The sequence below is a fragment of the Rhamphochromis longiceps genome, linkage group LG3 (genome assembly GCF_057381845.1).
Source record: "Rhamphochromis longiceps isolate RC_006_pf linkage group LG3, R_longiceps_female_GT1.1, whole genome shotgun sequence".
NCBI lineage: Eukaryota > Metazoa > Chordata > Actinopteri > Cichliformes > Cichlidae > Rhamphochromis > Rhamphochromis longiceps.
The window spans coordinates 40,441,735-40,468,528 of record NC_140559.1 but is presented as its reverse complement, the minus strand read 5'-3'; the positions used below and the strand labels follow the sequence as shown (position 1 = coordinate 40,468,528).

At 39.5% G+C, this 26,794-nt stretch overlaps 2 protein-coding genes across 2 annotated transcripts in view; both read left to right on the top strand.

Annotated features, from left to right (window-relative positions):
• Window positions 1-26,794, top strand: part of LOC146674660 (titin-like) — a 414,653-nt gene that overhangs the window by 250,259 nt on the left and 137,600 nt on the right. The gene's annotated exons all lie outside the window — the stretch shown is intronic.
• LOC146674664 (Fc receptor-like protein 5) lies at window positions 4,739-21,814 on the top strand. The gene is made up of 11 exons (XM_085385216.1): window positions 4,739-4,748; window positions 4,974-5,246; window positions 15,620-15,883; window positions 16,006-16,284; window positions 16,455-16,457; window positions 18,103-18,363; window positions 20,052-20,172; window positions 20,310-20,347; window positions 20,506-20,556; window positions 21,541-21,606; window positions 21,738-21,814. Exons 1-11 carry the CDS (start codon window positions 4,739-4,741, stop codon window positions 21,812-21,814), a joined length of 1,443 nt encoding a protein of 480 aa, XP_085241342.1.

Sequence of the window (26,794 nt, the reverse complement as noted above, 5' to 3'; positions counted from 1 at the left end):
TTATCTGATCTGAAAATATCAACAGTGTGTGTAGTGCAGATTATCTCACTGAAGTATGCTGTTGAATTGTTTGCTGGATTATATAAAGTGTGTCCAAATTCATGGGCTGCATCCTCCTGCGGTCTACGTGGGCCAGGTCCTCAGAAGGTCGGGTAGGCCGGAAGTAACCGGCTGTGAAACTGGACAGTCTAGCCTTCTGATTAGCATCACTGCTGTCTTGGTGGAGTTTAATAAACTCAGCCGTCTGCTCCTTGCTATCTAAAATATAACAGGACACTGGCGTAAATTCTCAACCATCTCACACTTCTGTTTAATCAGTTTTCTGTTTGACGCTTATTTAGCTGTGGGAAAACCAAGGAGGAACCCACCCTCATTTTATCTAATCTAATCTAATAACTTTAATCTCAGCCAAACTGATTTACTCAGGAACAAATAAAACACTGAAAAAAGCCAAACAATAACATTTTTAGGTTATCTAAGTGACTTATATATTACGTTTAACCTGAGTAGCGAAAATCCGCCGTGATCTGAAAATGATGTGCCAGGAGTTGTGCCGTTCTCGGCGGCTTCAGTGGATAACAGATGTCTCCGAAAACGTCGACGCACTTTTGCAAATATGCGATATCTTGATAAACCGAGCAGATATTTGAAGTTTAAACACCCACATTCTCATATGTTAAAAGTTTATTTTGTGACCCAGAAAAATTAATAACAGTAATTTTAAAAGTTAGTAGCGGCCACCATTGCCGGAAGCTGGAGTTTGGCTGGGCCGCGCTAGGAATTCTGGGATATGGTGGGCCACGAAGGACACACCCGACCCATCCTTCAAATTTGGGGAAAAGGAGGATGCATTTGTCGGCTGCATTCGGAGAAGTCTGTCACTACCCGATCCGTACCGGAAACCCGATTGGTACCACGCATGTGCGAAAGGCCACTACTTCAGGCATTTTACGATAGTTATAGGTCAGAGTATCTGTTAAGATGTTAACAATAATAAGTACCTCTTAAAATGTTTGCAGTAATGAAACATTTCAATATAATGTAGACAAAAACGGGGAAAAAAAGGATCAGGACTCCACGATCCTTACTGCGCATGTGCAAGATCGGACCGTACAAATCGGGTCTACCCGATCCGTACCACTCATGTGCAGATGTTTTCTTCTTCTTCTGTTCATTTAATGGCATTTTACTCCCCAGTGTACGAGGATACCGCCACCTGCTGACCAAGCGAATGAACCCTATTGTAAACTGAATTAGCGTCATTACAAATGCGTGTTAAATTTGATTTAGTGATAGTTGAGTGTGTTTATGCTTGTCTGTGTGGAGAGGATTGATTGGAATAGTGATGATGATGTCTGCAATCACTGTCAATTGTCAGTAAACAAATCATCTGGCTGATGAATCTTCACGTGACATATTACAATGTCTGTATTATTAACTCTGTAAATAGGCGCCATTCTTCTTATTTTACAGCGCTGTTGTTCAATCGGGGAATACTCTCTGTTGAGGAGAAAAGCATGAATTTGTTTGTAAAGGGAGGTATGTTTAAATGTCCCAGTAGTCGAAAAGGAGGCAGAGCTGTTGAGAAATGCTAGGAGCTAACTGGGCGCTAACTGTATCATTCAAATATATTGAATGTCGCAATGTTGGCAAAGAGAGGAAGTGACTTAAGATTTGCGCATGCGGGGTACCGATCGGGTTTCCGGTACGGATCGGGTAGCGACAGAAGCCCAAAATGTCGGCTGCATCCTTCGGAGGACCCAGCCTTCGCGGTCTACGTGGGCCGGGTCCTTCGAAGACCGAGAAGGCCGGAAGTGCGAGGTTGTGAAATGGGACACTAATGTGTCACCGCTGTCTTGGTGGAGTTTAAACTCGGCCATCTAAAATATAACAGGACACGGGCGTAAATTGTCGACCGTCTCACACTTCTGTTTAATCAGTTTTCTGTTTAACGTTTATTCAGCTGTGTGAAAATCCCGGAGGAACCCACCCGATGGATTAATAAAGTTTTATTTAATCTAATAATCTAATAACTTTGATCTCAGCCAAACCGATTTACTCCGGAACAAATAAAACACCGAAAAAAGGCAAACAATTACATTTTTATGTTATCCGAGTGACTTATATATCATGTTTAACCTGAGTAGCGAAAAAGTGGGGTTCTGAAAACGATGAAGCCGGGAGTCCACTGCTCACGCCGGCTGGAGTGACCATTGAACCCCCCAGCTTGCTATCGAGTGGGTGGGTAACAGATGTCTCTGAAAACGTCGGCACACTTTTGCAAATATACGATGTCTTGATAAACCGAGCAGATATTTGTAATTTACACAGCTACTTTCTCGCCTGAAAATATGTTAAAAGTTTATTTTGGTAACAGCTGAGGGCTGTATCCCAATTCAGGGTCTGCAGCCTTAAAGGCCGCATTTTAAGGCCGATTACGTCACACCGACGCGACAAAGGCTGTCCGAATTCGAAGGCTGCTCGAAATGCGGCCCTCAAATGCGTCCTTCATTTCCCTGAATTTTAACGATGTGGCTGTGTAGACTTCATGGCCCAATGTATCCCAGAATGCATAGCGCGGCGGTGGGTGTGGATAATTTTGCCGAAAAAAAACGGCAGATGAGGGGCGCCCGAAGAGTAAACTTTAAGTATGTACTGAATATCATGTCACTTGTTTATGTACAAATGTTTAATAACGAAGAACATTAAAACATTACTGTTGGCCACATGTCGGCAAAGTTATGTGACATTAGTGACGTTTGTACTAACTTGGTTTTAAAGCCTTTACTTTAAAATATACGCCGTTCAATAGCTGAGCTTAATCTTACAGAGAATGATCAAAGCTCATGTAGAAACAAACAAACAAATGAACAAAAGATTTTCTCCTTCATTTCTGTCAAACAAAGCTGTATGAAACGTTTCCAGCTGTTAGTATCATGGTTGCTAGGCAACCTGGGCAGCACAACGGAGGCTAGACCGTCCCATTTCACAAGCCTCGCACTTCCGGCCTTAGTGGTCTTTAAGTACGCGGCCCTTGAGGATCGTTGAGGCTGCGTACTTTAAGGCTGCAGACCCTGAATTGGGATACAGCCATAGTCTATGAATTTGGACAGCCTTTGGCGCGTCGCTGTGACGTAATCGGTCTACAAATGCGACCTCAGGAGGATGCAGCCCATGAATTTGGACACGACCATAGAGATTGAAAATGTGACGTCATTCAGGGGTAAAACCTCAAAGGATTGTGGGAACGAGTGGCAAGCGGTACTAGCGCATGCAGGCTTTCACATGAAAACAGTTCCACAGCGATAAAAAGCGATGAAAAGAAACACAAAGAATGGCAAGAAGCTGTTGTATTATTAACTGCAATAGCCGGTCGCATGACAGCCACGGGAAGCCGACGGATAAAGAGATCGGTTTTTATCGGATTACGTCGTGGAAGAGAAATTGTTTAAGTCATGTTTCCGAAGTAACAAAGAGCCGACGGATGGTCTGGATTGCAGCCATTCGAAGGCCAAATATAACGTTCCAGAACACTCCAGCTCACATGTTAGTCTGCTCCGAGCATTTCCACAAAGGTAAGTCTTCTGTTGTAGTTGTAATTACGTAATTTATCATAACATAATTGTTGATGTAGGTTACAAATAAGTCTTATATTTATTTGAATTTAATTCGTTGTGCTATGCTGCTTTGTTCACTGTGGCTTTGCGGGCTTATATTTGTTGTGTTGTGTAGGAAAACCAGCTTACAAAATGCAGGAATGCGATCCAGACTGGGCACCCTCTATCAACCTGGGTCATACCGAGTTTAAAGCTGCTACCACAGCGAGATTTGATCAGTTAAGAGAGAGAGCGATATCAAAACAGCCACGAAAAGTCCCGCATATATGTGCCCGAGTGTTGTATTGAAGCACTCAAGTGATGAATAACTGTTTTCCAGTATGTTGTTTTGATATGTTTTTGTTGCATTGTTGATTTATTTTTCACCGAAGCAGCTAATAAAGCATAATGGATTTTTACAATTTTGCCTCTTTCCTGTAAAATTCTAGAATAGAATGAAACAATAATGCCAGTTATAAATAAAGACAATAAATTGAAGGAATTACAAAACACTCATTTTTTTCCATTAGATCTGAAAATGTTGTGTAATACTACAACCTGAAACGACAAATAGATTGTGTTGGCCTGTACAGGAGATAAAGGAAAAAAAATAACAAATGAAATGGAATAGTCCAAATCACAAAGTAAAATGGATCTGGGCTTGTTGCAGGGATCTGAAGTTACTAAACATTTTGTGAGTGTATGCACTCACACTTAGGACCATATAATAATAAATATGTGCGTGATGAAAGTTGGGCAGCACGCTAACGTCCTTACTCCACTCTGTATGCTCGTATGGGTCTGACCCTTTCACTCCTTTGATTTTTTTCCTCATGCTTTTTTGCCTTTTCAACAAGTCTGTCTTCGTATGGACCTGCCGTGTTCTCCGTCGTTTTGTACATAACAAAATGCAACTAGGGATTAAAACCGCAGAATTAATGATTACCGGTGCTGGAAATGCTAGCGCTTAATGCAGTGTTTTGATTTTGTTGCCACTCGTACCCACAATGCAATGCGCGAAAGTCACGTGGTCTGTCAATCTCTATAATAGGATTTTTTTGTTTTTGGATTACCTCTTGGAGTTGTAAATATGCTAATTATCAAAAGCTTCACTCAGATGACAAATTAAAGGAAAAACCAACATGAAACATGGTAACCAAATGCTGCTCTGAGCTCAGCATAGAGTTTGTTACCTTCATCCCTCAGTTGCTGTTTTGATTAGAAGCTGTCTAACACGTCACTCTAAAGTCTCTGTAGATTTTCAGTATGTTGAATTGTTTGGCTGCAAAAACTCCAACAGATGATTCAGATTATATAAGTTTGCTTCAAACATTCAGAACAACAATTTTATTCTTTTGATCTTTTTCTAAATTACAGACCTTGGAGTGAAGGCCACTCTGACAGCAGACAGATTAACCATACCAGCAGGGGGCAGTGTGACACTGACCTGTGATGTGAAGTACTCTGCTGACTTTGAATATGAGTGGTTCAGAGAACCCCCTTTGTACTCAAAGCTGAAGTTCGCAGTAGCTGGTGAATCAAAGAAAGTACTTGTGACCTCTGACGCCGGCACCTACACCTGCAGAGGACGTGTAAAAGGAACAAATTCAGTCACAGTAGAAAGTGATCAAGTCATCATTGAGGAAATGGGTGAGTTTAGAAATGTCATAAGAAATAAAACAACATGGATTCTCCGAAGTCTGGAGATCAGAGGGGGATAATATTATGACGAAAACATATGTCACAAAGTGATTTACAGCCCCAACCTGCCAAGTTATTTATGATAATATAAACTGTTACAAAGTTATAATAAACAATAATGGGGTTAAAATATTTGATAATACTGTTTTTATTTTTTAATGATAAATGTTAATCAGTCAGAAATTAAATGTGTGGCTCAGTCATTCATAAACGTGTTTTGTGATTTGGCCCCTGATGCTCCAGTTGTCACGGTTGAGCATTTTGAGTCTCGTGTGTTTTGGTATTTTATAATATGGTTCATGTTCGGAGTCCTTTGCTGTTTTGATTATTGTAGTTATTATTATTATTACCCCAGGCTCGGTTATGGCTGTTATGGTTTTAGTTCTTATGATGTGTTCACACCGAATGCGATAGACGCGACCAAAACGCGCCAGACGCCCCTAACGACGCGTGCAAATTCGCACTTCGACCCGGGTCCAACGCGAATTATTTGTGTGAACCGAAAATGGAGGAAGTTTTGCCAGACGGTATGTTTACAAGATGGCAGCTGTCGATCTAGCGTTTGAAGAGAGAGTCTCCCTTGTCTATTTACTGTGGAGAGCAGAGCAGCGGCGTAAAGGACGTCCTCGCCGTACCTGGGTCCATCAGGTCCTCCAGAAGCATGAGCAGTTTGGTGAGTTTCACCATTTGCTCAAAGAGCTGCGCCTGGATGACGGGTGCTTTCAGCGGTACTACAGGCGCGCAATCCCACCTGCAGAGCGCCTGTCCATCTGGCTGCGGTTAGTAAAAGTGTTTAATATGGTAGTCCTGATACCTGTGCTAATATATGCTAAACTATCCATTTATACACTGATAGCATGAATGTGGTATGCTATCAGTGAATGCCGTCGGTGTTTACTGATAGCAAACTGTGGTATGGAGACGACTGTTTCTAATATTTCTAGTGATACTCAAAAGGTCTCATCAAGTCACGATTTAATTCAATTTATGCTGTTATCAGTGTTTGCAATGGCTGTGGTGTCTATCAATGTATGCTCTCGATGTTTGCTGATATCAAACTGTGGTATGAGGACCTCTGTTGGTAATCTTTGTAGTGATACTCAGAAGGTCTATCTTACAAAGTCCTTTTTTAAAAAAAATTTTTAGACCTGGTTTAATTTTGGTATAGAACCAGTTGAATATTTGTATATAATCCCCACAGCTGTCAGACTCTGTAACAGGGGTCACCAGCCTTTTTTAAAACTGACCGCTAGATAAAATTGTGAACAGTTTGGTTCATCTTTAGTTATATGATAATAACAATTCTATCTTGATATGCTGTCTTATCACAGGTTAATTTTTCAAAACAGGCCTGGGTCATGTAGCAGCCAACAAGTCCTCCAGAGAGGCTGTCCTGGTGAGGGAGAAGTTCAGGCCACACTTCTCGGAGGAGGGAGCAGTGTCTTGGCAGCCAAAAGAAAAGCCCATTTGAAGTCCCAGTGACTTCCCCACAACAGCTCTGAGCCACCCACAAACCTCTAAAGAGCGTTCCTGCCTTTTTAAAATTTTCTCAATAAATGGAGCTTGCCTCCAAAATAAACTAACCTGTCTTTATTCTCTTAAATAATTGGTCTTCACTATGTTCCTATATAGTAGTATATTTTTTCATTAGTATAATATGAAATAAATTCTACATATGTCAAGTTGTGTGCCAATATTTGCTGTGTAGTAGAACTGAGACATAGTCATTAAAAATTTTTATTTTAAATAATATTAAAATTCTCAATCAAAAAAACATTAAACATAAATATATAAAATATAAGTATTTACAGAGAGACAGGAATAAAAAGGACCCAGCTTAAAGTGGAAGAGCATCAGGGAGAAGGAGGAGAAAAATAAGAACACTGTTTCTGCCCTGGAGAGCCTGCTGCCTCATCAGAAAACTACTGGTTGCTAGGGTCCAATGTTTCCAAATTTAACACAGCAGTGCTGTTTTCAAAAACGAATTTATAAATTTGAAATTTCACTAATACTCTCGTGTGAGGCGGCATGCTCTCCAGAGCAGGAACAAGGCTGAGGAGGAAATGCTCCATTGGAGACTGGTGGGGCCTCTTCAGGGACTCCAAGATGGCCAGCTCCACCGCCGATGGACCGTCCTGGGACCCGTCCCTCATCCGCCTCAGAGCTGTCCTCCTCTGTGGGCCTGTAAAACACAGCACAAAACAACACAAAGAAATGAGAAGGCTGCTACTAGATTTTCATTTTCAACATTGAAAAAAAAACCAGGATATAAACAGATTGGTTGTAGATATTTAGTAAAGGTGATCACAAGGAAATTCAAGCGAGTAAAAAGCTATCAGGGCTTGCTGTACATACCTGTGGGTGCAGCAGCAGGAGAAGCAACAGGGGATGGCTCTGCTGCAGAATCAGTTGACTGTCAAGACAATATTAAATGATAACTAGGGCTGCCACTAACGATTATTTTGATAGTCAACTAGTCACCAATTATTTTTGCGATTAGTTGACTAATCAGATCATGCATCCATCGGACGTAAAACGTACAGCTTATTGCACCAGCATGCATCTGCTCTTATATAACTATCATTAGCTTACAGTTTTAAGTGTTTAAGGTATGTGCTAACTAAACATAAAGACAATATGATAGTTTATTAAATGTAAATGAAATTTGCAGATTGTTTCGGTGAAGTTTAATAAACTCAGCCGTCTGCTCCTTGCTATCTAAAATATAACAGGACACCGGAGTATATTCTGGAGCATCTCACACTTCTGATAATCAGCTGTCTGCTTGACGTTTATTCAGCTGTGTAAAAACTATAACTTTAATATCAGCCAAACCGATTTACTCAGGAACAAATAAAATACTGAAAAAAGCCAAACAATAACATTTTTAAGTTATCTGAGTGATTTATATATCATGTTTAACCTGAGTAGTGAAAGATGGCGGTGGGTTTGAAAACGATTTGCTGGGAGTCCGGTGTTCTCACTGGCTCTAGTGAGCCTTGAACCCTGGCTAACTATCGAGCTGGTGGGTAACAGACGTCTCCGAAAACGTCGGAGCGCTTTTGAAAATATGTGATGTCTTGATAAACTGAGTAGATATTTGAGGTTTACACAGCTACATTCTCACCTGAAAATATGTTAAACATTTATTTTGTGACCCAGAAAGAATAATAAGAGTAATTTTAAAACTAACTAGCTGCCGCCATTGCTGGAAACTGAGCAGGTCCGCGCTATGAATTCTGGGACACAGTTTCTTCTTCCTCTGGGTTTAACGGCAGCTGGCATCCTTGTACATGCAGTGCTGCCATCTTCTGTTTCAGTCCGTTATTACACTCTTAAATCCTACTACTTATTCCTGCGTCTTTTGGGATCTTACAAAGCTTCAAACGACGCGTCGACTATTAAATTTGTCGTCGACGATTTTGATAGTCGACGTAATCGTGACTAGTCGACTAATTGTGGCAGCCCTAATGATAACAGGTTGAAAACAATAGTCATAGAGAAAGTATATACAGTGGTCTCTCATTTATTGCAACAGGGGTTCTCAAAGTGAAAACCTTTGTAGATTTTAAAACGTAAAAGTATTATTATGCCGCGTTTCTTTCTTCATCTGCCTGCCACTTTTGTGCGCCTTTTTCCCTCCCGGTGCAGGTGTCTATTTCCAAATGAGGTCATAGTTATGGGTGTTTTTGTGCTGTTTTTTCAATTGGACGTGATGATTATCAAAACCAAACATGATAAATTTGGCAAGGGCAGGAGACACGACTCTGCTTCTTCTTTCACAAAGTGAAAGAAGCCATCTATGTCCACTGTGAGCGACCATCTTTGAACAGAGGCGGTGGTTTACGACACCAACTCTCTGCCATCTATAATCCAGTTCTGAGTTCCCTCCCCAGACGCCTTAACGCCCACTCACATCCTGGGGCATCTGACCTCAGGAATTCGCATGATAAGGTGGGGCCAGGTTTCACAATGAGCTCACCCGAAACCCTGGCTGATTGGGACCCACACCCAGTTTCACACCTTGGCTCAGGCGATTAGAGGATCATCAGGGGGTCCTTTTGTCCCTCTGTGGGGGGATACTCCCACTAGGTTTATATCTGGGACTCCCCACCATTTGACCTTAGAACTGAAGAAGCTTCTCGGATGAGAGGTGAAACGACTTCAAGCAACTTAAAGAAGTCCAGACGCTTTTCTTTGCAAGCTCCGTTGACCTATATGACAACATGCATAAGAGCAGAAAGGTATTTGTACATCAGTGGGAACATAGCGGGACAGTAGGCAGGCTTGCTAGCTTTTGTGCAGCTTCCCCAGGTCAGTCAAAAATTTAAAAAGAGAAATGAATGAACTTACCAGGTTGCCGGATCTCTTCACATATCTTCATCCAAGCTCGGTCCTTTTTATTCCTGTCTCGGTACAGAAAGCAGCTGGTGTCGTACAGCTCCGGGTGGTTTGCTACGGCGTTGATTAGCCTTTCCTCCATATTGAATGAAGTATGAAGGGCTTTGGCTGGACCTGCCCCTTTGACCTAGGTCAGAGCCACGTCACCAGGCTTCTGATTGGTTGTCGCGGCGCGAATTGATGCTGGAGTTCAGATTTTTCCAACTCGAGCAGTAGGCGCGAAACGCGCGTATGCACAAAATGCAACACAAAAACTGACACGCCTATTTTTTTTGACGCGTTTTCGCGATGCAAATCTGCTTCTGAATTTTCGCGGGACCCGCAATCGCGCGTCATCACGCTTCTCCATTGGAAGTTCAGTTCAGTTCAGAAATGTGTTTTGGAGTTTGTAGTGCTTTGTCTCTAGGGGCCACTGCATATATTCATATATAAACATATATAAATAAAACCACTTTTTGTTTACATTAGTAATTCCTTTTGTGCATAATTTTATATTGTTAATAATAAATTAATTAAAGCAACAAAACCACCTAAAGAGCCGGTTCGGAGCCGAAAGAGCCATCTCCGAAAACATTAGAGCACTTATTCAAATATGTGATGTCTTGATAAATCATGCAGATATTTGATGTTTACACAGCACCATTCTCGCATGAAAATATCTTAAAAGTTTATTTTGTGACCCAGAAAGAGTAATATTTCAAACTCCGCCACTCTGTGTTCCTCCGCCATTGCCTCGTTTGAGTTTTGGACGAAATGGATTCTGGGATATTGCATTTCGTCATTTCGAGCTGATTGGAGACCAAAACAGCCAATCAGATTTTTTTGCATCCAAGTCTGTGATTGGCTGGTTTTGTGGCACAAATATAACCGTGTACAGAAAGAGTTGAACGCGCACGGGCAGAAATGTCGAGAGCGCAAGCAACACATTGCGAGCAAGCGCAAATGCAAAAACTGAGCGAGAGGGGCTGCTATTGTGTGTGTGTGTGCGGATAATAGCAAACACTGAAATACATTTTTTGCACGCAGCAATGAATTTTGTTCACTCAAATTTAGCTTTTCTTCGCTCAAAATAAATTTCTCCTCAAAATGCAACACTTGCACTTTCAAATTTTTTTTACGTGCGCTCAGAATAGTGGCACAAAAATAACGCCATAGTTGCAGCCATTGCTCTAACACTATATACAATGGAACCCTGACTTACGAAATTAATACGTTCCCGAGGGTCTTTCGTAAGTCGAAAATTTTCGTAAGTCGAAGCACCCATTGCGCGTTTTGAGTGAGGCGATACTGAACGATGGGCTATAGGCTAATTGATAACTAGAACAACAATACGTTGTTCAAGTGGAACAGTGAATCGCAAGTATGGAAGCCAGGGGTTGTCACATTATTCGGAAGGCATTGTGGGCATTGTAGGCTCAGCCAATCAGAGCCAGCGGATTTCGTTACTCGGGCATTTTGCCGTAACAAGGGCAGAAATATTGCCGTTCAGTGCCTTCGTAACTTGAATTTTTCGTGAAACGGGGTATTTGTAAGTCGGGGTTCCACTGTAAATGTGACAGGGCTCAGTGCTGGTTCTTAGGGGCGATCGTGGCTCAAGAGTTGGCAGTTCGTCTTGTAATCGGAAGGTTGCCGGTTCGAGCCCTGGCTCCGACAGTCTCGGTCGTTGTGTCCTTGGGCAAGACATTTAACCCACTGCCTACTGGTGGTGGTCAGAGGGCCCAGTGGTGCCAGTGTCCGGCAGCCTCGCCTCTGTCAGTGCGCCCCAGGGTGGCTGTGGCTACAATGTAGCTTGCCATCACCAGTGTGTGTGTGAATGGGTGGATGACTGGATATGTAAAGCGCTTTGGGGTCCTTAGGGACTAAGTAAAGCGCTATACAAATACAGGCCATTTACCATTCTACTTCCAGCTTTATTTGTGAAATAAAGCTTATAAAACACGTAGCGAGCTCGTACAGCTGTGACGTAAAACTTTCATAAGCTAAGATGACCTTAAAATAACGGGGCTACGTGCAGTGATGGTAGCGTTAGCCACGTCAGCACGTTACCTTCAACAAGTGGTCAGACTGAGTAAACGGGCATTCAGTCAGAGGTTGGGCTCTCCGTTTCGCTGCAAGGTCCCTTCATTCTTCACATATCCGTGTCGAGCCGAGTGTAAATCCCGAGGCTGAACGGCCTTTGTACAAGCACACACGCTTCGTAGCAGGGCGAAGCTATGAACTAGAAAAATTCAGGCAGACAGCCTGTGGCTGTCCAACCAATCAGAGAGCTCCTTACATGCCACGGTGTGGCTAATTTGAATAGCCACAGGATTTTTAAAATGAAGTTGTTAATCCAACAGCTAATCCAGCAGCTAATCCAGAGTTGAATCCCTGCGTGAACAGGAAAGGGAAATGGATTTTGAAATGCAGTTTATTAAAATGAAATTGGAAAAAGGATTTTGAAATGAAATTTATTAAGTTGGAATTCAAAAATGTTTTTTGAAATAAAGATTTTAAAAAGCATTTTAAAAATCTGTTTAAATTGGAATTCAAAAATGAATTTACAAATGGAGAATTTATTCTACAATTCATTATTTAAGCACAGAATTCTTTATTTCGATGTGCGTGGCTCTTGTGGTCTTCCATACTCTATCCTTTTTTATATATTTTATATATTTGAATCAGTGGATAAATGTTTGAAATGACTTCATCTGTTTTAAAATTATTGATCTGAACAGGAAGGTGAACATAAAACATTCATTCCAGATTTCTGCATCTGTTTTTATTCTGTTAGGATTTCAAACTGCAAACTTCTCACTCTTGTTAATCAACCTTTTCTTAGAAAATATATATATTTTTTTGTTTTCATCTTAAATCAGCCAGCAGGAGGAGTTTCAGCCACAGGGATGATAAAAATGTTTATTCATTCCTTTTGTGTCCTAACTGAGGAATTTTGCTGTGGAAAGTTTCCAACAGGATCAGAGTGATGCCGCATCCCAGCTGGTCTCATATTTGTGTTTATTTGTTTGTCTCCAACACTGTTTAACCCTTTAAGACCTACCATAGGACCAAGTCCGCCAGAGCTCACTTTATATTTTTACATGCTGTGGAGCCATTTTTGGGAGCACTTCAAGTTGCTATACATCAATACAACCATTATAGCCCAAATTTTAATAATATGTATGCATTAAGACCATAGTAACTACATAAATTGCAAAAAAAGTGCAATAAACTACAAAAAAATTGAAAATCGTTTTTGTTTTTCTTACATATATTTCTACTTAGAGAAATTTAAGAGGTTTATCCCCCAAAACTGTAAATACAAAAAAGTTGCAAAAACAGTTTACAACAACAGGAAATTTATTTTGAGTGTCTTCATAGTTTTATTTTTGAGATACACCAATTTTTATATACTGCAGATGTGAGAGATACACATATTGACGGGGCCGGGTTATGTTAAAAAGTATAAATTGTTATACTTTGTTCATTGGTTCAAAGGTACCCCACACTTCTTTTTTTGTTTGCTTGTTTGTTCTGGTGTATTTTTCATTTGAACTGTTATTCTGCCAGAGTACTCATATTTACAAGATGGCATTGAACGCCTCATTGGTGTGTCAGGAAAACTCTTTTGTACGTATGTTCCTTGAAGGGGATTGGAGTTCTTTTTCCACTGCAGCCAAGGGCTAGGAGTTGGAGAGGAGCTGCTGTATGTTTTTGTTATCGATCTGATTGTGAAATAAAGCATATGCAGTGAGAAAGCAACTCTCAAGTCATCCCTGCCTTAAAGCTGCAACACAGAAAAAACGAAAAACAATCCTATGATGCAAATTTGCAGCGAAAACAGCATGTGCATAAAAATAAATTATTTAAAGCAGTGCAATTTGAGTTCTAAGAATCCCAGAAACTATTCAGAAAGGCATAAAGTCAAACATGATTTTTAAAAACACCAGTAAAGGCTTTTAAGGTCTACAAGTAAAAAACTACATTTTCCGCGAAAATGACATCACTTCCGGTTTCAGGGAGGTAATGGCGGACATGAGATCGCACTGACATCTATTTCAATGTAGGAAGTGTTCCGAACAGCTGATCGGATCGGCAAAGCCCGTTTCTGGAATATTATGTTTTTGTTCCTGCAAGTGCTTTTTATGCAATTTTTGCAAAGCTTTATGTGGAAGGAAACCGTGACCTAGGACAAGCTGATGGCATAAGATGTAAGTACAACTCCTCCAGTTTCATATGCAAAAAAAATTATTGCGCTAGCTTATGTGGTTCCGGTTCTACGGGATTTAAAAATAGTTAGCAAAACGGAGCGTGCCTGCTCTGACCGGCTTTAAAGGGTTAAATAAAAATAAATTCAGTTCAGCAGCTTCATGTGATTGGGCTTCTACATGCACAGCTTTAAAAGAAGCAGTGTCTTTGAATACATCAACCAAGATTTGAACCATTTTAGCACTTTTACCTCTCTGTAACAGGATCATTAGCATAATCTCATCTCTCCCAAGCAGGGTCTCCTTCAAAACTACAGGAAGTGACACGTGTGGGAAGTCAAAGATTACAAAGAAAATGAAAGCTTTCAAATACTAAATAAATAAATACACAAAATAACTAGATACATATGTATGACTTGGGTATAAAAAAATAATGAAAAACCAAATAACAGAGGATGGATTCTCTGTGAAATATAAATAAATGTTTTTCAATGCATGTCTTACATGTGGATGCAGATTACTGTTTATAAATTGTACAAAAAAGTTTCTTTACTATAGAAAAACTTTTGTCCGTCCAGTTTTGACTTTCTTAGGAAGCTGTTTAGATTTTCCTTTATCTCTAAAGGATTTGTGTTTCCACTGGAAGTGAACATCTCTTTTTAAAAATAGAGCAGTGTTGCATTCTGGGAAATAGGGTATAATTTGAAGCTTCAAAATGAAACACTGCAATTATCAGGGGCTACACAACGGGTGGTTTCACCAGTCTGCTGCAGATCATGTAACAGTTCTTTGGTGCAGATTTTCAGGAAAGATGTTTGGCCTCATGCATTTCAGTCTGTCTGAGGTCTGGACTTTGAATGAATCATTGCTCTCCTGCACCATCAAGTAAATGTAACACAGGCAGTGTGATCATAATGACAACATGATGTGTGATGCTTTGAAATGAATAAATTAATGAATGATGTTTGTGATGCCAGTAGTTACATTCTTAACGTTTCATACTGGTTATACAATGGTAAATGGCCTGTATTTGTATAGCGCTTTACTAGTCCCTAAGGACCCCAAAGTGCTTTACACAACCAGTCATCCACCCATTGGTGATGGCCCTCTGACCACCACCAGTAGGCAACGGGTGAAGAGTCTTGCCCAAGGACGAGACTATCCAAGCCAGGGCTCGAAACGGCAACTTTCCGATTACAAGGCGAACGCCCAAATCTTGAGCCACGATCGCCCCACAATGAATGGGCTTAAGTGTTGTCACCATAACACGTCATGGTGACAACATTTCAGCCATTTTTATTTAAAAAGAACTTTTCCTCTGTGGTGGATTTAAGCTTTATTTTTTAGATGATTTTACCTGCTTTAGAAAATACCCTTTCACAGGGCACAGGTGGAACTGGGGACGTGAGAAAAGCACCAGGAAGTTTGTATAAGTTGGGCAATACATTTTTTCTGTCCTTCACAGTACTCTGGGGGTTCTCCAGTCTTCAGTGTTTGGTTCACCCTCCACTGTTGTGTCTAAACGATGTCACAGTTTGATACCTCAGACAAACAGGCTCTATGTGACTAAATCCAATAATATCATTAGAGCGTATCCATTTACCCAGAGTCACTGACTGAAAAGCTTCTGATCTGTTAAGATCATTAGCATTAGATTAGGTATGATTGTTTGTTTTATGCAATTTTAAGGAATAATGTGCATGTTTATATAATTTTCTTATTTCATATCTGCAGATAAACCCAGGGCCACACTGACAGCAGGAACAACAATCATACCAGTAGGGGGCAGTGTGACACTGACCTGCTCTGTGCAGAGCTCTGATGGATGGAAATATGAGTGGTTCAGACGAACCCAAACAACCTATGAAGTTCAAATCAGAGATCAACAAAACAGAGATATCAGAGTATCTCAAGGAGGAATCTACAGCTGCAGAGGAACAAGAGGAAACCCAGTTTACTACACTGATCAAAGTGATGAAGTCACCATTGAGATAACCTGTGAGTTCAGTAATTTAGTTTGAAATATACATTCACTCATGATTATCAAACATACAATGTTAAGTTTTCTGTGTTGATTTCATGTTTCTGTTTGTATCTCAACTGTTAATATGTGTAAACAGTTTCCAATAAAGTTGTTTTAAAACAACAACCCAACTGGCCTCAGATATTCAGAGGTGAGACGATCACTCTGACATGTGAGGTGCAGGAAGGAGGTGAAACCACCGAGTGGGAGTATGAATGGAGAGGACCCAGGACACCCACACAGTGGACACACAATAATGATGTGACATTCAGAGTTTCTGAGTCCAGCAGTGGAGACTACATGTGTAAGAGTCGACGCAGAGATGACTCATATTCTTCAACAGAGTGGAGTGAAGCCTTCACATTGTCAGCATCAAGTAAGTCATGTTTGTTGTGTGATCTCCATTTGACAAATGTCATAATGGTCAGCACAGGATGGATTCAATGGTCTACAAAGCATGTTACATTGTTAGTCAGACAAAGAGCTGCAGCTGATAGTAGCCTCATTGTAGACAGTTTGTCACCACTTTGTGTCATGAACTTTCAGCTGGTATAGAGACGCCAATGCTGACCTGCTGCTCCATCACCTGAGGACAATAATGACAGAAATAAACAGAGATAATAATATTAATCATAATAATAATAATAATAATAATAATAATAATTTTCAACAAATTGCAGCAAATCTACAATTTTATAAGTAAGAAAAAGTCATCCTGGCTGTCATCTGTTAAAACACTGCCATTTGTTAAAATAAAATACACAAACATGACTGGATTTAATACAAAAAGTCCTAAAGAATAACAAAGGGAACTAGAAATACAAAAGGTGAAACCATGAAAAAACAATAAATAACAGAACCTTAAAGAATCAAAAACATTTCTCGTTTGGCTCTGACGGAGGCGGTCACATTTTTCTCCCTCCCTTATCTTTCCTGCTTAGCTTCTCATATCTTTTATCGAGTCTCGTCTAACTCTCACCCTCAGAGAGTCTCTAAGTCTTGTTCTCTAAAACCTAAAGAATTATGGATTTGACCAACCTGTCTGTGAAGGTTCTCAGTCATCCAGGTCATCGTAGTCAAAGGAGCTTGCAAAGAAAAGCGTCTGGACTTCTTTAAGTTACTTGAAGACGTTTCACCTCTCATCCGAGAAGCTTCTTCAGTTCTAAGGTCAAATGGTCGCTTTTTTTTGCAAGCTCCTTTGACATTTGACCAACCTGTTCGTGACGAAACACACACTCTCTTCTCTATGAGAAGCCTGAGCTCGGGAGAGCCATCCTGCAGAGACCTTTGCTGCGAGATGCTTGATGGTTGGTTATGTTGTATGTCTGGTGACACTCTTGATGGAGCACATTGAACGACATCTACCAATTCGGAACCACAGTAACAGAGTTTTGGCTGATTGGAGCTGGCTTGGACCTGGCTTATCAAAGAACAAGAAACGGCTACAGCTGTTCAGAACCCCACAAGGCTCGTTGAGATGATAGACGATGGGCAGGCTGTGAGTACTCAGACTGTGATTATTGAACCCAATATGGGCAAGATCTTGACCATCTTCACTCATGTTGCTGTCCCCATGTCATCAGCTGACTGGATCAACAAAAATTCTTACCTGATAACAATACTGTTGTTGGAACTCTTTGTCCATCTTTCAAGGTCACCTGGATCCACTGGAGACTGTTGACCTTTGCTTAACCGGGCGTGGTGACACTTTCTCTCAGCTGAACATGGCATACACACACACACACACACACATACACACGCGTAACTGACATAGACACACACAAACTGCTCTCCTAGTGGAGCCCAGTCTGAGTAGAGTCCTTTTTTTCTCCTTCTGTCCCCGATGTTGTGTATTTTCATTGTTTTTCTTAAATGCTACCTATTCTGACCTGTAATGGGATGTTTGTGTAATATATGTATGGTCGGAAGAGGTCCATTTTCACTGCAGGCAACTGCAAGTGACAAATTTTGGCTTCATTCATTCATAAACACAGAGTCACCAGACCATGACAAAATTACTTTTTAAATACAGCAAAGAAAAAAAGAAAAGTTTCACAGTGTTGATAAAAATGAGTTTATAGTTTATTTTATCTTGTCACCAAGATTTGGTCATGTTCACATTTTACATCTAGTTTTTTAAATTATTTAGATTCAGTCATTTATTTGTTTGTTCTTTTTCTAAACTGAACTGCAGATAAACCAAAGGCCAAACTGAGAGCTGATAACACAGCTGTTCCAGTAGGGGGCAGTGTGACCCTGACCTGCTCTGTGAACCCATCATCATCATCTGGATGGAAATACTACTGGTACAGAGATGATACCACAGTGGATGTTGTCTCCCCATCAAATGGACAAATGAGTGTCTCACAGGAAGGACTCTACAGGTGCAGAGGAGGAAGAGGAAACCCAGTTTACTACACAGAGGACAGCCAAGAAGTTCAGATTAACACAACTGGTGAGTTTGGATTCAGGAACAATGTTGAATAGATTGATGATTGAGGATTACTATGAAGAGAAAGAGCATCATATCTCATGGTAACCTCTTTGGCATTGTAATAATGTTCTTATTGGAAATGGTTGAACATGAATAGTCACATAAAATGTGGAGTCTAGAGAATCAGTGTCAGGAATGTGATCCAAGGAGGGGAGACTAGGTGGGATTATGAATGTGAAACAACCACTTTCAGCAAATCTCCACATCAACATAAATTCACAATTAGTTCTGCAGCAATTCTACAAGTAACACTGCAAGTAGTATAGAACAGGAGTCACAACATCAAACCACAGAGCAGAGTCATGCTGACAGTTTCTGACAGGAAACAGAAAATTTCAATGTAAACATCAGTTTTTGTTTCTTTATATTAAGATTTGACTGTTTGACACGTTTATATAGTAAAAGTTTGTAAAGCAGATTTACTGAAGTCAACATTTTAAGAGGAAATTTTAAGAGACTGTCGATGTCTTCATTGTGGGGAGCAGTGTTGGTCAAGTTACTTGACAAAAATTAATCAGTAACTAATTACTGATTACTTCCCCAAAAAAGTAATCCCGTTACTTTACTGATTACTTATTTTCAAAAGTAATTAATTACTTAGTTACTTAGTTACTTTTTAAAAACACGATTTACAACCTGAAGAGGTGATAAAGCGATAGATCTTTCAGCCCAATTCTACTTTTTCTACATAATCCATCATACAAAATGTAATCAAATGGAAAGGTCCCTTTTTAAAACTTGTTTTATCAGTTTTAATCTTTTAACTTTATGCATCAAGCAAAAATTTAATTATATGCAACATTCTCTGACTTGAATAAATTAGTTTAACATTTAAACCTATTTTCTGCACATTCCAGCACATAAAATAAAATATTTTTTGTGTTTACACTCACTCTTTCAAATAGATGCAAATAAAACACAGCAGAAAATAAATAAAGTCAAAGACTCAGCGGTCCTGTTGCTCTATTTTCACCTGTAAAGCAGAACTGGGGTAGGCGGAGGTTTACCCTGGTGCAGGTGTGCTGCGGTCAGTTGAAGAATCCGCGAGTTTCTCTGTGAATTTCCCATTACGTCGTAGCACACTCGAAGCTTGCTCGGAAGTTTAGGGCTTTTTTCGCTGTAAAAAGAAGTTTTCTTCCCACGCACGATGGACACTAATGTTTTTGTCACTTTTTATGGAATCAAACTCAAAGTAAGGTCAGTACTTCCACGCTTTAAACGCTGCATGCTCATACTCTCTCCCACAATCGATATGTGATCCATTGTTGATCTGCACACAGCTGTTGTCACTAACGGCGCACTCGCTTACGTCACTGTCATGAGACATTCTCGCAAAAAAAATCACGGTTTTAGTAACGCAGTAACGCAGCGTTCCTACGGGAAAGTAACGGTAATCTAATTACCGTTTTTGCAATAGTAATCCCTTACTTTACTCGTTACTTGAAAAAAGTAATCAGATTACAGTAACACGTTACAAGTAACGCGTTACTGCCCATCTCTGGTGGGGAGTCATTCAAACACAGCAGGAGTTGACTCAAAGTGTTGTCTAATCGAAGAAAATAGTTGAACTGGATCTTTTACATTAAAACTGTGTTATCAAATATCAAATATAATTCAAGTTTATTGATAATTATTGTTTATTGTTACAGTAACTGAGTCAGGAGCTGACAGCTCTTCATCTCCTGTGTGGTTGACTGTTCGACTGGTTTGTGGAGTCTCTCTCATTATTATTCTCATGCTCTTGTTGTATCGCTGCAAAACGACCAACAGTGAGACCTTTTCCTTTACTTACTACAAACTCTTTATCATTCAAAGACACAAATGCATCATGAGCTTCATGTAAAAGCAAAAGTCTTATTTTACATTTTTAATAAAGGTGCTGCTAATGAGCAGACGCTCAATCAGGATGAAGATCAGCAGCACGTGTACTCCTCTCTTCTTCGTGGTAGTTTGTCATGTAGTTTCAAATATTCTGATGCTATTTGCAACAAGACTGTACTTATTACATCTGCTGCAGCTTTTAATATAAATGTTATCTGCAAGAATATTTGTGTTTAAATTAGTATCACAGACATGAGGTGACTGGTTTTCTCTGACCTGCAGGTGATCGTTGTGTCTATGAGACAGTCAGAAGATGTGAAAACACTGAAAATGGTAAAGTTTACACTTTCATTAATATAAAGCTTGTGGAAGCTGGATGATTACACAATAACTGTGTTTAACCCTTTAGAGCCGGTCGGCGCGAGCACGCTCTGTTTTGCGTAACTATTTTTAAATCCCGGTAGCGCTGCAACCACGTGAGCTAGCGCAATAATTTTTTTTGCATATGAAACCGGAGGAGTTGTACTTACATCTTATGCCATCAGCTTGTCCTAGGTCACAGTTTCCTTCCACATATAGCTTTGCAAAAACTGCATAAAAAGCACTTGCAGCAACAAAATCATAATATTCCAGAAACACGCTTTGCCGATCCGATCAGCTGTTCATAACACTTCCTACGTTGGAATAGGTGTCAGCGCGAACTTTTGCATGTCCGCCATTACCTGCCCGAAACCGGAAGTGACGTCATTTTCGCGGAAATGTAGTCTTTTTTTTTTTACCATCAGGGCCTCAGGGCCTATACTGGTGTTTTTAAAAGTTATGTTTGACTTTATGACTTTCTGTGTCGTTTCTGGGATGCTTAGGACTCATAATGCACTGCTGGAAATCGTTTATTTTGATGCATATGCTGCTTTTTTGCAAATTTGCAGTATAATATTTATTTTTGTTTTTCCTGCAGTATATAAAAATAATTTCCTGTGGTAGGAAACTATTTTGTGCAACTTTTTTGTATTTACAGTTTTGAGGGATAAGCCTCTTAAATTTCTCTAACTAGAAATATATGTTAAAAAAGCAAAAACGATTTTCAAATTTTTTGTAGTTTATTGCACTTTTTTGCAATTTGTGTAATTACTATGCACTTAATGAATACATATTAATAAAATCTGGGCTATAATGGTTGTATTGATGTATAGCAACTTGAAATGCTCCCAAAAATGGCACTACAGCATGTAAAAATATAATATAAGCTCTGGCGGACTTAGTTCTATGGTAGGTCTTAAAGGGTTAACATGAAAGTCAATCAGATTATTATTTCAGGTCCAGCAGAAGGTGATTACACCAATGTCACATCTGTGATTCAGCTCGAAGTCATTAACAAGACAAGTGAGTGCACAAAATGTGAGATTTGAAATGCAAAATATACATTGGTAATTATTCTCTCTGATAATAAATGCATTTGTGGACAAAACAGAGAGTGTTTGTTTTGAAATGCTTTCATTTGATCACCTCAACAGGGCAACGTGGTGACCCAGAGGAGAGCTCTGACTACAATAATGTCAATCCAAATTCAGCCACAGCTCTAAACTCTTAACAGCAGCTCTTTAGCTGTTTTTCTCTTTTTCCTTGTAAAGTCTCTTTGAACTTGAAGTGACTTTGAATGAGAAGGTGAAGATTTTGAATTCAAAGCAATGATCCTGACAGCTTGAGTTTATATTTCCTTTAGAAAAATCGTGTGTTTCACTTGTTTCTCTCCCATTAGATAATAATTTTGATGAACTTTAATGTGCTGTAGATCTGTTTATTTTTGTTTTTAACTATTTCTTCAATTTTTTTTATATATTACAATTTTCTTTCTGGGAAGCACTTTGTAACTTTGCTAATAAAAGTGTGATGTAAATAAAGTGTGTTGTTGTTGTGTGTCAGACTGAGAGTACATGTTACAGCTGTTCAGTGTTGTGCATGAATCCACTGAAAGAGAGCTTTTATTTAAAGGCACTGATTGTCATTTAAAACAACTTACAACGTGTGATGATCAGAAGCTGTTAGCTTCCAGCTAGCTAAGTGTGACTAATAAAAGCATCATAACAAGACTCATTCTTCATAAATAAGGAGACAAACAAAACATGGTACTAGGAGTAAATCTAAGCTGAGGTGGACGACAATAATGGATCAAACTACCAGAGAGTTTGAAGCTGACGGGAAACGTCGCCATCTTTCTGCAAGAAATGTGGCGTTACTGCTTACAGTAGCAGGGCCCCAAGCTGTGCAAGTGTACAATGCATTTGGTAAGAGATGTATACGATGTGCCAGGTGATAAAGTTTGATGTTGTCATGGAAATGTTTCATGCTTTGCTCTCCTAAGAAGAATGAGACATATGACAGATACATTTTTTGCTTGAGGATTCAGCAGTTACGCGAGTCATTTGACAGCTTTTTAACTGACCTGAAGTGTAAAGCTTTGCTATGCTGCGTCACTCAATGATCTGTGACCAAATTGCTTTTGGCATGGTGGACAGAAAAGTCAGAGAACGGCTACTGAGAGAAACAGACCTTTTACTAGAAGGAGCTATACAGATTTGTCAAGCATGCGAGTTGTCACAACAGCATGTTTGGACTTTCAGTGAAATGGGTGCCACTGCCGTCAATGACAGCACTACTGTGGGAGCTGTTTCCAGTCCAAGACGGAAACGCACACTGCTGCAAACTGACAGCAGGATGTTGAATTGCAAGTGCTGTGGCCTGAAGCACATGCCCAAACAGTGTCCAGCCCATGGTAGAACATGCTCAGCATGCCACGGGAAGAACCACTTTGAGAAGCAATGCTTCTCAAAAAGTAAAGAGGAAAAGAAAAAATGATCATTGATCATCATCACGGTGACACATTTTTTGTTGGTTTGGTTAACTGTGAAAATGAACCAAAGAAATGAATGCCATAGTGGAAGACAAGTGGACAGTGCAGCAGCAGAATGGACCTAAATATAATGTCCATATTTTTTAAGTATTTTGGATTAGTAGTACTGCTGTGTTTGTTGCATCATATTGCTGTAATTGTTTATATGCTTTATATATTCTGAGGTAAGTTAATCTATAGTGTTACATCATATTCTATAAGGATGTTATGTGTTTGTTTACTTTCTGCCCAGTTTGACCCATTTAGCAGAAGTCAGCCTGTTTAAGGCTCTGATATCTATTCTGTATGACTTAAAGCAGTTATGACATGGTCTGATTTTCTCACCCAATAAAGGAATATTTCATATATCAGTCTACTCTTCATTTTATCAGAAACAGTTATCACAGCCTGCAAACTTTCTTTTTACCCATATTTGTAAGCATTCATACAGATTTAGTCATGCCAACATATTAAAAGAACAATATCTGTCTCTTACGTATAATACAGTGTAAAAGATACTTGTCTTTGAGTGAAGATATAAAGTGATGAGAAATATAAATAAATGCAAGTTGAATCTTTACTGAAGCTCAGTATTTGGCACAGTTCAGGCTCTTTGCTGTAATAAATTATAATTAATATAATAATTAATTATATTATTATAATCTGTCTGCAACAGACTGACGACCTGTCCAGGGTATACCCTGCATCTCACTCTATGACAGCTGGGATAGGCTCCAGTACCTCCTGCGACCCTGAAAGGGATAAGTGGAAGCAAATGGATGGATGGATAAATATAATATTGGCCATATTATGTTTACATAACCAAAGTGTAATGACACTAGTCTCATGAGTGACATTAGCTAATTGTTATTTCCTTGCTCATCTTAAAGCTACAGTTGGGTACAGAAATGAAGCCCAACAATCATGTTTTTACGGTCTTAACAGCTTAACAAACTTAACAAACCAAAACATCTCATAAAAAAAAACAAGAACAAGCCCCTTCCCCCCTCTGCGCAGATGGTCTTAAAAAATATTCTGCAGTGGATCAAAAACAAAAGAGAACCACTAATCAACATATGGACATTACCTGATGCTGCTGAAGTGAAGCAGAGCAGAGTTACAGAGGTTTTATTAGAGACACAAAGCATTTTGCAATTTTGCATAATTTTAAAAAGTTGTTCAGTATTGAACAGCAGAAATGAACAGCAAAAGTAAGACGGATTTCATAACGCGTTAACGCTGTTTATGTGAAGTGTAGTTTGGATCTTCTTTTGCTGCTGGTTCAGTCAATATTGTTTGGAGAGAGAAAAAACCTGCAGCTTCAGAATCTAGCGCAAAAAGGACGTAAACACAGAGCCCGCCAACGCACCAAAATCAGAGCTGTTGGCTTTCAGCCCAGACCGTCCGTGTCCGTGCCTTCAGGTGAGAAAGGCGACATCTCGCTGATTCTGATGCGTCCGCGGTTCTGTGCTTTGTGTTTATGTCTTCGTGCAGAATCCGTGTACCTGCTCTCATTAACCTCCTAGGACCTGGCGTCCACATATGTGGACATCACATTTTGGGTTGTCTAGACCAAAATACAAAAGTTTGCTCTACAAGGGCCTGATATCCACTTACGGGGACATTATATTGCCACTGTTCTATCCAAATTTAAAACAAATTTAACTATGTGTAGAAAAATACATAAGAAGATACTGTGCTGTGTTACCTATAATATGACTGAATTAACTCTAAAAGATTACCAGCACATGCTCCTTGTTTAAAGTTTTTATTATAGTTTGTACTTTTTAAAAAAAAATTTAAAAAAACAAATAAGTTGTTGTGGAAACTCAAAAACAGAATCCAGATATCAGGACTGGTTGGTAAACACTTGTATATCTGATAGTAGTACAATAAACATCCTAAATTGTTGCTCTGTATTCTGTCTGTTATTTGTCTCATAGTCTTCTTATAATACCTCTTTGCTGTCACTTATCAGGTCTAAAACATGATGTCATCTGCAGGACGTCACAGATTTAGTTTCAACTGTTCTTCTTCATTTTATTTCTGCAGGGTGATGCAAAAAATGAGATCAATGTTATTTATAAGTACAAAGATGGTGCAGATGAGCCTACAACTATGTGGTCACCAACAGTTATACCACACAGAAATATTCAGACAGTATTTTCCACCAATCATGTGTCTTTATTAAGAAGTGAACCATCCTGCTGTGATCCACAGTCAGTGAAACTAAAGCTAAAGTTCCTTTAATACAAACCTAATAGAACCAAAAAACAGTTTTATATTATGCTAACAAACCTTACAGCTCAAAGTGATTAATAAGGATGGTTTTATTCAAACCTGTAATGGCCAGCAGGTGGCGACTCCTCTGGTTGAAGTGTGATTGTATTGTAGTCTATGAAAAACAATCCTGATGTTCAGTTGATGTAACACAGCAGAAAAAACTCTGTGGACACATCAGTGGTCTCAGTCACTGTAGTTCGACATGACCATGAGGTGTAGCTCAGTTTCAAAGGAAACAAATTGTGATTGATTAAAAAAAGTTTACAGGAACATAGAGCAGAGCACTGAATAATAATCAAAAATGAAAGTAATAACTAATAATAAACAATAATTTAAAAGTGTTTAAATGTTTAAAACTGTGTCAATGAGTCAGGACCATGACATCAGCAAGTAGCGTTTAAAAAGAGGCAAAAAAACAAACAAACAAACAATCAAACTAACTCATCAGGTGATGTTAAAAATTTCTGGTAAAAGACAATCTATCAAAGTCTGTATGGTGTGTACTGCTTAAGCTGACGAGCAGAGTGCAAACACATAGAAATTACAAAAGTCAACTCAAGTGCTGTCAGAGCACATCAAACCCAAACATGGCAGTATAACACTGGTCCCAAAGCCATGCTGGCCAATCAGAAACTTGAAATACATCTAAACAAAGAAGACGAAGGAAAACAAAAAACCAGACGGAATAAGTCAAATACAGTAAAAACATGACACAGTGTTTCTCTAATGTAAGCTCAGTACTACACTGAAGAACACAAATATATGATAAAACTCTATAAATGAGTTCAGTGATGAATAGTAAAAGAATTAAATGATTTTCAGATCATTCTAAAAATAAATGGCTGAATATTAACTGTGTGTGTGTGTTTCTGCTTTGCTGAACTGTGTCCAGCTGTTAGAATGAGCACTGAAATAAATGGTTACACAGTCTCAGTAACATGCAAGACTAAATAAAGCCACGGGATGATGCACATCTCACTTTTGTGTTGGAGGTTTCTCAAGATTTGTTGTGACACTAAACAGGAAATAATTGACTGGACCTTTGAACTGAAGCAAAGCAAAATGATTTTAATCAATAACAAGAAAAATAATATTTTTTATTGATGGACAGGTGCAGATGTAAACAGACAGCAGAGTAATCTTCATGTTTGTGTTGGCAGCTACAAGGTTTAAAAATAATGGGTTGCATTTATATAGCACTATTTGGGAACCTCAAAGCGCTTCCACTATTCATTCACACATTGGTGGAGGCAGCTACAGTTGTAGCCACAGCTGCCCTGGGGCAGACTGACAGAAGCGAGGCTGCCATATTGCGCCATCAGCCCCTCTGACCATCACCAGTAGGCGGTAGGTTAAGTGTCTTGCCCAAGGACACAACGACCGAGACTGTCGGAGCCA